Genomic DNA, 12,561 nt, shown 5'->3' with positions numbered 1-12,561 from the left:
CGACTATTAATGGATCTTACGCCTATTTTGCTCTCCCTTTTATCACTTGGTACTAAATAATACTACTCCCTAAAGGGTGGTTAAAACAATGTAAGTATAGACCTACAATATTAGTGTTTAATGAGTTGTATGAACGGAGCTTATTGATCAATGGCGGATTCAGGAATTTATAACCGTGGATTGAACTAAACAAACAATATAATATTTAAATAATTATTTTTAACAAAATATATAAAAATATAAACAATCGCTCTTGAAAAGAAAATACCGAAAGCAATATGAAACATCTTTTTCCATACTATATTCAAGTAAAATATAGTCTTTTTATACCAAATATCCTAAAACTTCTCATATCTTTTGAGTTTCTAGTTGGTTATTTTGGAAAATCATGGTTTTTTGATTGACAAGAACCTTTGACTACTTATTCTCCATGAATATGATCTTGAATGTTCACATAAAAACTATCAATAGAATCTCGTAATCTAGGATCAACCTTAATTTTTCTTTTATCAATTTCAATCTCGTCAGAATTGTTATCAACTACTCCATGATTTTTCCGTTGTTATGGGTTTGGTTCAACACTAGAAGAATTGATAGAAACACGAGGGTTTTTCCGATTTTTTTTCCATTAACCTAGAAGTAGAGTAACAAAATCAATACATTACTAGATTTAAAACAAATCATTTAAGTCTGTAGTAAAATACAAGGATAGTTATGATATCTATTTACATTAGGGTAAACAGAATCAGCTAATAAAAGAAACTTAAAAAAATTTAAAATTTTGATTATTACGATAAAATCAGAAAAAATAACGTTCTTTCTACTAATGGTAAGCAAGAATTGGTTACTTCAAAATTACTGCCGTAGTCAAATTTTTATTCTGCTTGAATTTGTTTGGAATTGGAAAAATATTTAGAGTAAAGACCAAAATTGGTCCTAAACATATGGTCATTTTACGTTTTTGGTCCTGAACATATGGAAATTTGATCATTTTGGTCCTCCATCAACATTTTCGTTAAAAACTAACGGTCAACGGGTTTAATCCAAATTTTGACCAAATTAGACTTTTAATTATGAATCATTACTCCCTAATTAATTCCTTAATTATTTTAATAAATATTTATTTAAAATCAGAAATAAATAATATTAAAAAAAAAATAGAATTGCTCTTTCTCCATCCACTGCGAGTCTGCGACTCCTCCTTCTCCCCCCAAAACCCTTCCTCACCCTCACACATGAACTGCTACAACCCCTCCGGACCTCAGGCACACGACTGCCTCCGCCGGTCCCCATCTTCTCACCGCGTGAGCCACCATCTGCGGTTGTAGGGAGCTCGATAGCCAATACCGTTGTTGTCGCCTTTGACAACAGCCTCTGCCGCTGCCACTGCTGTCTCCATTACGAACAGCGGCTGCTGTCTCCACCGCGAGCAGCCGCTGGTGCTGCTTTCCGGTCCAGTTCGGGCAGCCGCTGCCCGATGCTCGGCAGTCTCATTTTCGTTTCCCCATTCCCCGAAGTTATTTCTTTTAAAAGCTTGTCCCTTTAAGTTCTATTTTTTCAATTGGATTATTCAACTATTGGCAGCAACTCTGTTCTTGAGATGGATTGTGGAGTCGGAGATGAGGGAGATTTGTAAGGTGTCGAAGGTGAGGAAGGGTTTTGGGGTAGAAGGAGGGGTCGCAGTGGACGGAGAAGAAGAGCAATTCTATTTCTTTTTATTTTTTCATATTTTCTAAAATTTAAATGAATATTTATTAAAATACAGTAATTAGGAAGTTTAAATAAATATTTATTAAAATAATTAGGGAATTAATTAAGGAGTAAAAAATCAGAATTAAAAGTCTAATTTGGTCAAAATTGTGATTACACCCGTTGACCGTTAGTTTTTAACGGAAAAGTTAGTCCAGGACCAAAATCGTAAAATATTCATATGTTCAGGACCAAAAAATCCAAAAGATGTATGTTCAGGACCAAAAAATCCAAAAGATAAAATTTATGACCAAAATCGTAAAATAGCCATATGTTCAGGACCGAATTTGGCCTTTACTATAATATTTAGAACATGATATATTGGGCTGTAAAGTTATAAACCTAATAAAGGTCCACTTGTAAGACAACCTACGTTTAAGTTTTAAGTAAAATTAGAGAATAAGCTGGTGGCGAGAGGTTTTCTTTGCAGAGAATGGGAGAAATCAGAAGTGAAGAATGACGACGGGGAGTAGGCGACAGGGCAGGGGTTTGAACGTCGTGGGGTCGAAGGTTGATGAAGGGTAATTTATACCAATGTCGATGGAGTCGGCGCTGGGGTCGGCCGACCCCATTCGACCCCACCTCCATCCGCCGTTGATATTGATATATGTTAATAAATTGATTTATATAGGTAATGAGTTAGAAATAACTTTTATATTTTTATTGAACAGACGGAAATGAAAAGTGCACATATTTTTATGTGATGAGAGGAGTATTAAAAAAATGACTTTCGTTTAAATATATAGTACTAAAACATATAGTTTATATAAAAACATTACATAATCTAATATAAAAATGCATAAGCGATAAGAAATTAATTATTTATCGATGGGATTGAATGCATCTGAGTGTGTCAACTAAATCTACCTGGAGTTTGGTATGAACATTGCAATCGCACATTAACGTACGATACTATTAGTATACTCGGTTGGTTTTTCCTGCCAAAATATATATCGAGTATAGTTTCCTCGCTACATCTCCGCCCACATTGAATAAAGTGGTGGAATATACTCGCTAAATGAAAGTTTTAGCGGAATGTTTCCAACAAAATATTTTTCTAGTATAACGTGCTTTATAACAATATTTTTCCAAACAAGATTCGTACGACTGTGTCATATTGCGTACAACTTAAATAAAAAAGGTCATAGTAGAGCCCCAATTGAACTTTTATTTAATTTTAAGAGATCTTTAAAATTACCCTTACAAATGATTCTTTTACCCAATCGTTAGCCCAAGATAAGTATTTTTTGGGCCATTGCTCTCTTGTAAACTTTGGAGCCCAAAAAAAAGAATAATTAAATAAAGCAGATGTCATACTTAGAGGATGATATAATAATCGGATGAAATGAGAATTTAGAAAATATTATTTTATGTGTTAAGTGAATAAAGAAAAATATATATAATCATATATTAATGTGAGAGAAAATTTACTATATTATTGTGAAAAGTACATTTTACGTGAGTACGTCATATTATAAGAACTTGACCACATAATTAAGATAAGAATTCAATTCCGAACTCATGGATTGACAAACCCATAATTTGATAGGATTACAATTGAATTTTTATAACTCGGAAAAGTTATAGACCAAAATGACATTTAACCGAATAAGTCGTCTATCTTAAATAAACAAATTATTCGCGATGAGGCCGGGCTTTAATATTTCTAACCTGCCTTATTAGAATAAGAGTGGGAAAACTCACATAAATAAATACAATGACTTTGGCATTCATATAGGCAGGTATAGTACTACTATTAGAGTAACATGCATGGGAATTGTGTGCATGATACGAGGATGTTGATTTGGACCGCAGACTGAAAATAGGTTGACATGGGTGAATGGTGATTGGTGGAGCCTCATCCAATCAACTATATTTAGGATTCGATAACAGCATATTACTTATTATAGTGAAATTGAAACTCCAACCAAGCAAACATATGCTTCAAGGCTGAATGGGAATTCCCACTCTTTCCCTGCAATACTATTCGTCTCACATATTCAGATGAATGTTCTCAAAATGCGAGAAACATAAACAAAGACCGATGATGAGTTTAAGGAGTTGATTCATTGGTACGATGAAGGGTGGAGTCCTATGTTTTTCTTGCTGTCCGACGCGTGGGGACGGGACCTCTCCTCGTCTGCCATGGCTAGCTACTTGATCAAACAATGTTAATTTAAATAAATAGTACTCCCTCTGTGAAGATTGTTTGTATATGAGGTGATGTGGGGGACTAGGGATGGACATGTTCACGTGGAACAAACGTGCCTTAATAAAACTAGAATGGAGATCCAAGTTCAAATCTATTATAATAATCACATAATAATAGTAAGGGCATCTCCAATATTTGGTGAGCTTACATACGACTAAACGACAAATCCAGAAAATAAAATTCTGGGATCGAAATTTTTCGATTGATGTATAAAATTAAGTGACATGCTTTTTTGTAATGGTGTGCTTCACATCCTTGTTCATCACACAATTTATTGGTCAACGGCTTTCTACACAGTCCAAGCACTCCCAATGGTGCCGGCTAAAAGTCGGCGTTTTTTCGCCGTCTATCGCCGACCAATAGGAGAGGTCGGCGATAATTCGGCAATTTTTCCTCCCGTGTTATCGCCGGATTATCGCCGAATTATCGCTGACCACTGTGGGCGATAATTCGATATTTTTTGTTTTTTTTTTAATTTCCCCCCTATAAATACACACCTTCTCTTCATTCTCTCCCCATCCTCATCCCTTTTCTCTCTTCATTTATTTTCTCTCTCTCCATCTATATTTAAACCGCGCCCACCGCCCTTGAATTTTTTTACTTTGAATTTTTTTTTCCATTCCTATACTATTTTTTTTTATTGATTTTCGTCGTTGTAATGTTTACCCGTGTTTAATACAACGAACTTTATTACTATTATTTGTTTTGTCTTATAAATTAAATTAGCTAGCTTTATTATATACAAAAATAAAACAATTAAATTAGTGATGATGTAAAAATGAAATGTTGAGTTAGGGAGAAATAAGGGAGAAATAAGGGAGAAATCATTGGAGCAGTTGGCTAAAAACTGGGGATAAATTATGGTGTTGATGTGGCGCTGATGTGGCAGGAGTTAAAGAGAAATAAGGGAGGTTTTAGGGAAACCGTTGGGAATGCTCTAATATTATCGGATAAAATGCAAAGGTTTCAATGAAAATGAAAATGGAATTAAAAACGAAGACGACAAATTTGAATTCTGATTGAACATTAAAAAGAACTACTGTGTGTCAACCAAATTAGAAATTTATGAAGTTTATAAATATGTAAAATAATTGCACCATCTGTGTCCCTAAAACAAAATAGAGAGATCTAAATTAGGATATTAATAATAAGCTCGGATTTTTGTTGAAACATTATTTATCAATAAAAAAATTGTCCACCACTAAATGTCTTATATTATCATATTTGGATGTGCATTATTAAATATCACAATTTACTTTTATTTATTTATTTTATAAATGACCAACACATTTACTAACAAATCTCACTCACATTTTATTATAAAATTAATGTAGTATATGAGTAGGTCACTAACTTTAACTATTTCTTAAAACTTTTTTTGAGTTAAAATAAGACATATATTTATGGACACAGGTAATAATCAATAGAAGCGAGAAGCGTTGGGATGAAGGTAAAGCTACCGTGGGTCGAGGGTGAAGCTAACGTGAGTTATTGGGCCATTAATGGAATTTCATTGGCTGATGGTGGGATCATTCCTATCCCGCCTAGGGTGGGAAGGTACGTATATCGTACCAAAAGTGTCAACAATTTTGGTAGGTATCGTAGGTATATCGTAGGTATCAAAAATATCAGTATGAAAAAATATCATATTGTTACTATATCAACAATTTTGGTATATTGGATTTTCAGTATTTCAATAGCAATATTGTACCAGATTTCCAGTGCACTTTATTGAATTTTTGATAAATTGTACTTCACAATATAGCATATTTTGATACACCATGTTAGAATATCATTTGATGTAGCTGGATGTCAATCGGATTAGTGCAACGAGATTCAGGTCAATCCTACTTGAATTGCCGAAATACAATTATTTTGGAATCTGTACCTCTCCAAGTAGTATTACTCCACTATTTAACTAAAAAAACCAGGCTTCCTCTTAACAGTTTCATACACTACTCTTTCTCTACAACCACACTAAAATACTGTTACCAAATATCAAAATCCCAATACTACATCAAGAGTCCAGAAATGAAGGTATACACTCTGCATCAACATAGATGCACAAATTTCCTTAACAAAGATTCTAACAGATAATAGTTTGTACAGTTTTTCAGTTGGATGAAAAGCAAAATCCATGGCAAGGATAACACCATCAAGCCGGAGCCACAATCACAATCTCCTACGTCCTTGCTATCCATCGGCACGTTTGGAAACAAAATAGAAGATTCAGACACCATCGAAACCTCAGCCGATCATGATCAGTTGGAAGAGGGATTAAGCGAGAGGGAGCTGAGGGCGCTACTCAACGAGCATGCTTCGAATTCCTCTGGGGAATCGGAACGTTTTGATCTTCCAATGGAGAAAATGCTCGAGAGTTTTCCTGTTCACAGAGAAGATGATGATGATGAGTTGGTAGCAGAGATGGAAGCCGGTCTTGTTGAAAGAGCATATAGCATTGGAAAGGACAGAAAGGGCAAAGGCAGTATATACAAAAAGTCGATATTGTTTCTTCTTAGGAAGGCTTTTGTTTGTGGGGGTGGATTCGCGCCACCTCCTATATTGAGAGATCCATTTCTTGATGCTGATTTGGATAGATCAAGAATGGAAAAGGTTCATTTTGTAATTGCTGCATGGTTTCTTCAACACCTCCTAAGTGTATTTTGGGATTGATTTTGAGCTTTATTTGTAACAGATCTTGAAGACTGTGATACGGAGGAAGAAGAATCCTCAAACACAGAAATACTTGGATGGAAATCGGATTACAAACGAGGAGGAAAAGGGAGAGACAAGTAATCCAAATAATTGGGTAAAGACAGACTCAGAATGTAAGTCTCTCTCTCTTTTTTTTTTTTTTTAAATTAGTTTTTGAATTTCATCATGTTAAATGAGTGAAACCCACATACATACATACTACTACTCTTGAATGAGAATATTAGAGGCTCATGACATTTTTTCGTAGGTTAATTGTCTCAAAATACAAAAAATTTATTCTTCTTTTTAAATTTAATTACATGGAATTCATCTCAATATAAATAAACTTTACTTATTTTGGATTTTCTTGCAAACCCAAAGTCCAAACAACTTTCTTGATTTTCCATATGGGTACATCTAGTTATGATTTGGGATTTGTGAAAATATACTGTTCGTGGATTTTGGGGAAAATTTTATACAAAACCAAATATTAAAGCCAAATTCGTATATTTTGCGACAAGTCTTAAAATCGGTGTTCACAACGAAAAACAGTCAATATGCTTTTCCTATTTCCCCTTTTCTTTCTTCTGATGACAAGTTGTTTTTGTAACACCTCATGAAAGCATTTCTAATTTAGAAGCTGTTTTTGTAACAGGCATTCCAAGTTGTTTTTGTAACTATATATGAAGCATTTCTAATCTAGAAGTTGTTTTTTTTGTCAGTAAATGAATCAAACTTCAATAATAGTTTATGTTGTTATTTAGTTACGGAATACTAATTGAGTAGATGTGTTCTGGTTCCAGATATTTTTCTAGATCTATGAGAACTATGATTCGTGTATGAAGAGTATCAGCAGCAAATTCAAGGTAATCCATTCATGCTTTAAAACTAGTCTTCAGGATTCTGTTTCTAATCTTATTACTCAATCCATCTCATCCTAATAAATCACTTTATAGGTGTTTTATTGTAAAGAAATGGAGCACGAAAGCAAGGACAATCTTAAAATGCAATGAAATGTGACAAAAAAGGGCAAGGATGGGGAAAGTGCATCCAAGCTGCCTAGTGATCAGGACCTTAAGTGCCCAGTAAAAATTCAAACACTATACTATTAGAATCATATTTTACATTGGAATGCTGAATATTGCATGTCCCTTGGTGTACATTACAAAATTATAAATGACTAAACAAGAATATAGAGTTGACCAATACATGGTCTGATAAATTAAACTTGACTTGTGAAGGAGTATATTTAGTCTTGTATTTGTGTGCGTGTGAGAGAGATTTTCAGCAAAATCGATTAATATTGACAAGAGAAATAGAGATTTACACATTTGTGTCCAACACATAGAAGCAAAAGTAATGAGCATGCAACATAAATAATTCTACCAACTAACTTGGTTCAAACACAAAGTTGCACCTCCTCTATACGCCTTATAGCCTCTCTCATCTCCATCCTCTTCACATGATCATCTTCCGCACATGCAGCCCCGATACACAGCATCCTCTCCATCTCGGGCAGTGCGTCTCCCCCGTTGGCAATCTCCGGATCGATGAGGTCCGCCACTTTCCCATTCGAAACAGCCTCCTTGGCCCAGTGCACCAAGTCAGTCCCACTGTCCTGGTTGTTGAGGTACTGAGACGGGAACTTCCCCGTCATGACCTCGAGGACCACCACACCGAGGCAGTAGACGTCGCTCTTGGGGGAGAGGAGGCCGGCCTCGGGGCACTTGTATGCCTGCAGAGACTGCGAGTTGCTGCTTAAGGGATGGAGGGAGTAGTCGGTGAGGAGGGGCTCGTGGTTGGTGGAGAGGAGGATATTGCTAGACTTGAGGTTGCCGTGGGGCACCTCCTGCTCCGCCAACTCCGTGTGGAGGAACCCTAATCCCCGAGCCACCCCTTTTATGATTTGGAGACGCGTGGCCCAGTCCAGCTCCGCGTGGGTGATGCCTCGATCGCCTGGCAAATGAAACAAAAATAACTATCACAATATCCTACATCGCTGTAAAGAATCACTGTATAAGTCTCATGGGCCACGGGATGATTTCTATCGATTACTAGTACTTAATTAAATTTATATATGATTTGTGTATTTATGATCATTAAGGACAATGAAATAGTACCATGTAGCATAAACATGAGACTGCCCTTGGGCACAAACTCGGTGACCAAAAGCTTCTCCTCTTTCCGGTAATGATACGCCAACGGCGGCAGAATATTCCGGTGGCGTATCCTCCCGAGCCTCCTTATCTCCACATCAAACGCATCCTTATCCAACTTATTCATCCCTCTCATCCTCTTCACCACAACTGACACCCCATAATTCGTCATCGTCGCCTTGTAAGCCGACCCCAGCCCGCTGTTCCCGAGCACCTCCGCCGCGGCTTTCATCAAATCCGGCAGCCCACACACCCCCCTCTCCTCGTTTATCATCACAAGGTCACCCGATTTCACCGAATTCGACCGCGCCCGATCGTAATTGTTGCTGCTGCTGAAGTTATGGTAGTTTGATCCGGTCCTCCTCGCCGAGCCCATACGCCGGTTCACGCTCGGCGCGTGCACCTCAACCGCGTGCTCGTGGTGATTGTCCACTCGCCGTTCGCTTCCGATCATGCTGAACATGTCGCCTTTATCCTTCTTCTTAAAGAGGATCGTCACCAGCAGCACCGCCACCACGATCGCCAGCACCACCCACTTCGTGGTGGCGTTGGACGCCATGATTGCCTCCGCGATGGGAGGCGACGTGGCGCCCGCAGCCTTGCACGGCTTGCTGATGGCGGCGCCGCAGGCGCCAGGGTTCCCCTCAAACGCTGACGCGGGAAACCGCGCCAGCGTCTGAGGGATCTCCCCTTGCAAATTGTTGTGAGACAGATCCAACTTTTGCAAGGACTTCTGCTCGAACGAGGGGACCGGGCCGGTGAACCGGTTCCGCTGCAGCAGCATCTCGCTGAGATTATCGAGCTGCTGCAGCGAATCCGGGATCTTTCCGGTGAAGCTGTTAGAGGCGAGCTCCAATTTTTTCAACGACCCCATGCTGGTGAAGAAGTCGTTTGGTATCTCGCCGGAAAACCCATTCCCGGATAGGAACAACGACTTCAACGAGGCAAGCCGGTTGAACTCGGGCATTTTTCCGGAGAAGCTGTTGTTTTCGAAGCTGAGGAATCTTAGGGTTTCAAGCTTCTCCAACGGCGCCACGTCAATTCCAGCTCTGTCGTTATTGGAAAGGCCGAGGTTCATGAGGAGGAGGAAAGAGACGGTGGAGAAGGCGGTGTTGGTGCACTCGATGCCGAGCCAGGGGCGCTTTTTGTCGCAGGGGTCGGTGGCGGGGATCCAGGTGGGGTCGAGGGGGGAGGAGTCCTTCAAGGAGGATTTGAATTGGATGAGATGAGCATCCTCGCCGGGGAGAGAGAGGGTGGTGGTGTGATAAGAGAGAAAGAGAAGGGAGATGATGAGAGGACGAACAGCGGCGGCGGCCGTTGTCGTCGTCATTGCACCTCCCTGCAGATGATGCGCCTCCTGTCGAGGCGAGGAGGTATGTGTAGCTTGATTTCCTCATTTTGGGGTGGGAATGATGTGGCATGATTCTATGGTTTACTAAAATTGAAGGTGAATAATGGTGTAACCGAAAATAATAGTGCAAAGTTGATCAAGAGATTTGTTTATTGAAATTTGAAAGAGAGGTTGAGTTTGCGCGAAGTCAATGTACATGAATGTTTTTCGGTTTAAAATAAGATTATGTTTATAGCAATAAATCGTTGCGGATTGTATTATTATTGATTATTTACAATTCTAAAAGAGGGATGTTGGAGACTGAACATTAGAAGATATTTTAGTTTATCATTGGGATATTGCAAGCGTGGATTTTTTTTATATTTTTCCTTATTATTTACTTTGACAATACGCCTAACTAAAAACCCTTAATCTCGACATTATATTTCACTAACCAAGGAGTATGTATTATTTAATTAATATCTTGACATTATTTTTCACTAACCAAATATGTATATTTTCATTAAATTAGTGCAATATCGTTCCTTTTTAAAGAAAGAACAGTGTATTTTTGTGTTATACTATAAAACAATATTAATGAAAAAAAAGCACAATATTGCACGAATTTTATGAAAATATTAAATAATAGTACGTATTTGGTAAAATAAGAAACATTTAGTTTCCAGCACGAGATTATGAAAAAGTAAAGATAATGTTGTTTTCAATTTAGAAAAACGTTTCATTTTTATTGAAACAACCTACAAAAGAAAACGTTTTTTTAATGGGACAGAGAGAGAGTATGCACCATAATATGAATGCACTATACTTGTTGCCGTAAAAAGAAAAGATTAGTTTTAGTGTGCCATAATAATATTATACTACTATTATTATTTTAATTTTAGTCTCGTAAATTAAATTTTACTGTATACATATATAAAAGTGAAATTTTTAAAAAATAATAAGATTGCCTTATGAATATCTTTTACTCCCTTCGCCCTCCATTAATTGTCGACTTTGTCATTTTCAGTCGTCCCCTATTAATTGTTCACTTTCACTTTTACCATAAATAGTAAGTAGGCCCCACATTCCACTAACTTGTTCCACTCACATTTTATTATAAAACCAATAAATAAAAGTGAGACACATATTCCACTAAGGTTTTAACGTACTTTCCTTTACATTAAATTATGAATAGTAACGTTCGTAAGAGAGATAATAAAGTAATAAAGAAAATAAAGTAACATTCGTAAAAGAGATTTTGTGGGACATCCACTTGAAGAATGGACTCGTTATGGATCCGCATGATTCACTGCCACTACCTCCAAAATAGAACACTTTGGGATTGGAGACCAAACAAGAAGAATGACTCACCGCTGATCAAGAAAATATTGTCCATCTTGGACAAGATGCGAGAGAAGTGCTAAAGGGAAGAGATAATCAACCTATGGGCAAAATGGTTTGCCACTGAGGGAGCTCAAGAAGCATATGATTAGTTCTGGCCAAGGAGTGAGCGCTGGTTTTGGGCTAAGTACCTGTGGAAGGACTTTGTCCCTCCCAAGTACTCGTTCATCACTTGGCTCACTATCCGGGGGAGGCTCACGACTAGCGACAAACTGCTTTTTTTTAAAGGAGTTGGCCCCTACCTGCCAGCCTTGTGGTCTACTCGAAGAATCAGCGAACCATCTGTTCTTTAAGTGCTCCAAGACGGACAGTGTGGGGCAGGATTCTGGAATGGCGTGGTATCTCGAGGAGATCAGTGACCTTCAAGAGTGTGATCAAATGGGCATGTCGGCAAAATAGGGGCTCAGTTATAGTGCAAATGGCAAAAATGATTACACATATGGCTGCAATCACACACATTTGGAAAACACGGAATGCGGTCATCTTCGTTCTGGTTTCTGGATTACAAGAGATAAACCGGGGGTAATACAACCCAAAAGAATGAATACAAATGGAGAAACTGAAACGAAATTACAACGAAACCGAAACAATAAACCGATAATAAGTTAGCTGAGTCGAGGAGTCCTCTTTCCGCAAGACGAGATACGCCCCGGTAGTGCTCTCGGATTGACGTTTCGTCCCCAAAGATAAAACGACTACGTGTTTGGTGAAGCAACACCGCTATCAACAGAGCTCCGGCGAACTGGATGGAGGAGAGGGCAGAGCTTCGACAGAAAGAAAATGTAGAGAGAGAGAAAGAGAGAGCTTGTGAATGGTGTGTAGAATGCATGAAATGGCTAGCCTACTTTATACGCTCAGTCCACTGCAGGGGTCAACAACCATGATGGTTGTCATCATTGCGAGGCTGTAACCGCCGACCGTTATAAGGCGTTACGAGAGCTAAGAGGTTGGTCCTAGACGGACGTATCGGGACACGCTGCGCGTCTAGGTTCGCTCATGACGTGGACTTAATCACGTGT

The 12,561-nt window shown here is 38.3% G+C and overlaps 2 protein-coding genes across 2 annotated transcripts; one reads left to right on the top strand and one right to left on the bottom strand.

The window, feature by feature from the left end:
• Window positions 1-6,070: 6,070 nt before the first annotated feature.
• On the top strand, window positions 6,071-7,478 carry LOC125209614 (protein DEEPER ROOTING 1-like). Its single transcript, XM_048109204.2, has 3 exons — window positions 6,071-6,574; window positions 6,657-6,789; window positions 7,459-7,478. The coding sequence occupies exons 1-3, from the start codon at window positions 6,083-6,085 to the stop codon at window positions 7,476-7,478; spliced, it is 645 nt and encodes a 214-aa protein (XP_047965161.2). The 5' UTR covers window positions 6,071-6,082.
• Window positions 7,479-7,942: 464 nt separating this feature from the next.
• LOC125209615 (pollen receptor-like kinase 3) lies at window positions 7,943-10,141 on the bottom strand. Its single transcript, XM_048109205.2, has 2 exons — window positions 8,776-10,141; window positions 7,943-8,611 (listed from the first exon to the last, which is right to left on the bottom strand). Exons 1-2 carry the CDS (start codon window positions 10,139-10,141, stop codon window positions 8,055-8,057), a joined length of 1,923 nt encoding a protein of 640 aa, XP_047965162.1. The 3' UTR covers window positions 7,943-8,054.
• Between the last annotated feature and the right edge of the window lie 2,420 nt (window positions 10,142-12,561).

Source organism: Salvia hispanica, chromosome 3 (genome assembly GCF_029641045.1).
Source record: "Salvia hispanica isolate PSC_SH4W2 chromosome 3, Shi_PSC_v1, whole genome shotgun sequence".
In the NCBI taxonomy this organism is placed as follows: domain Eukaryota; kingdom Viridiplantae; phylum Streptophyta; class Magnoliopsida; order Lamiales; family Lamiaceae; genus Salvia; species Salvia hispanica.
Note: the sequence above shows the minus strand (reverse complement) of the source record. Positions and strands in the feature narration are given on the sequence as shown.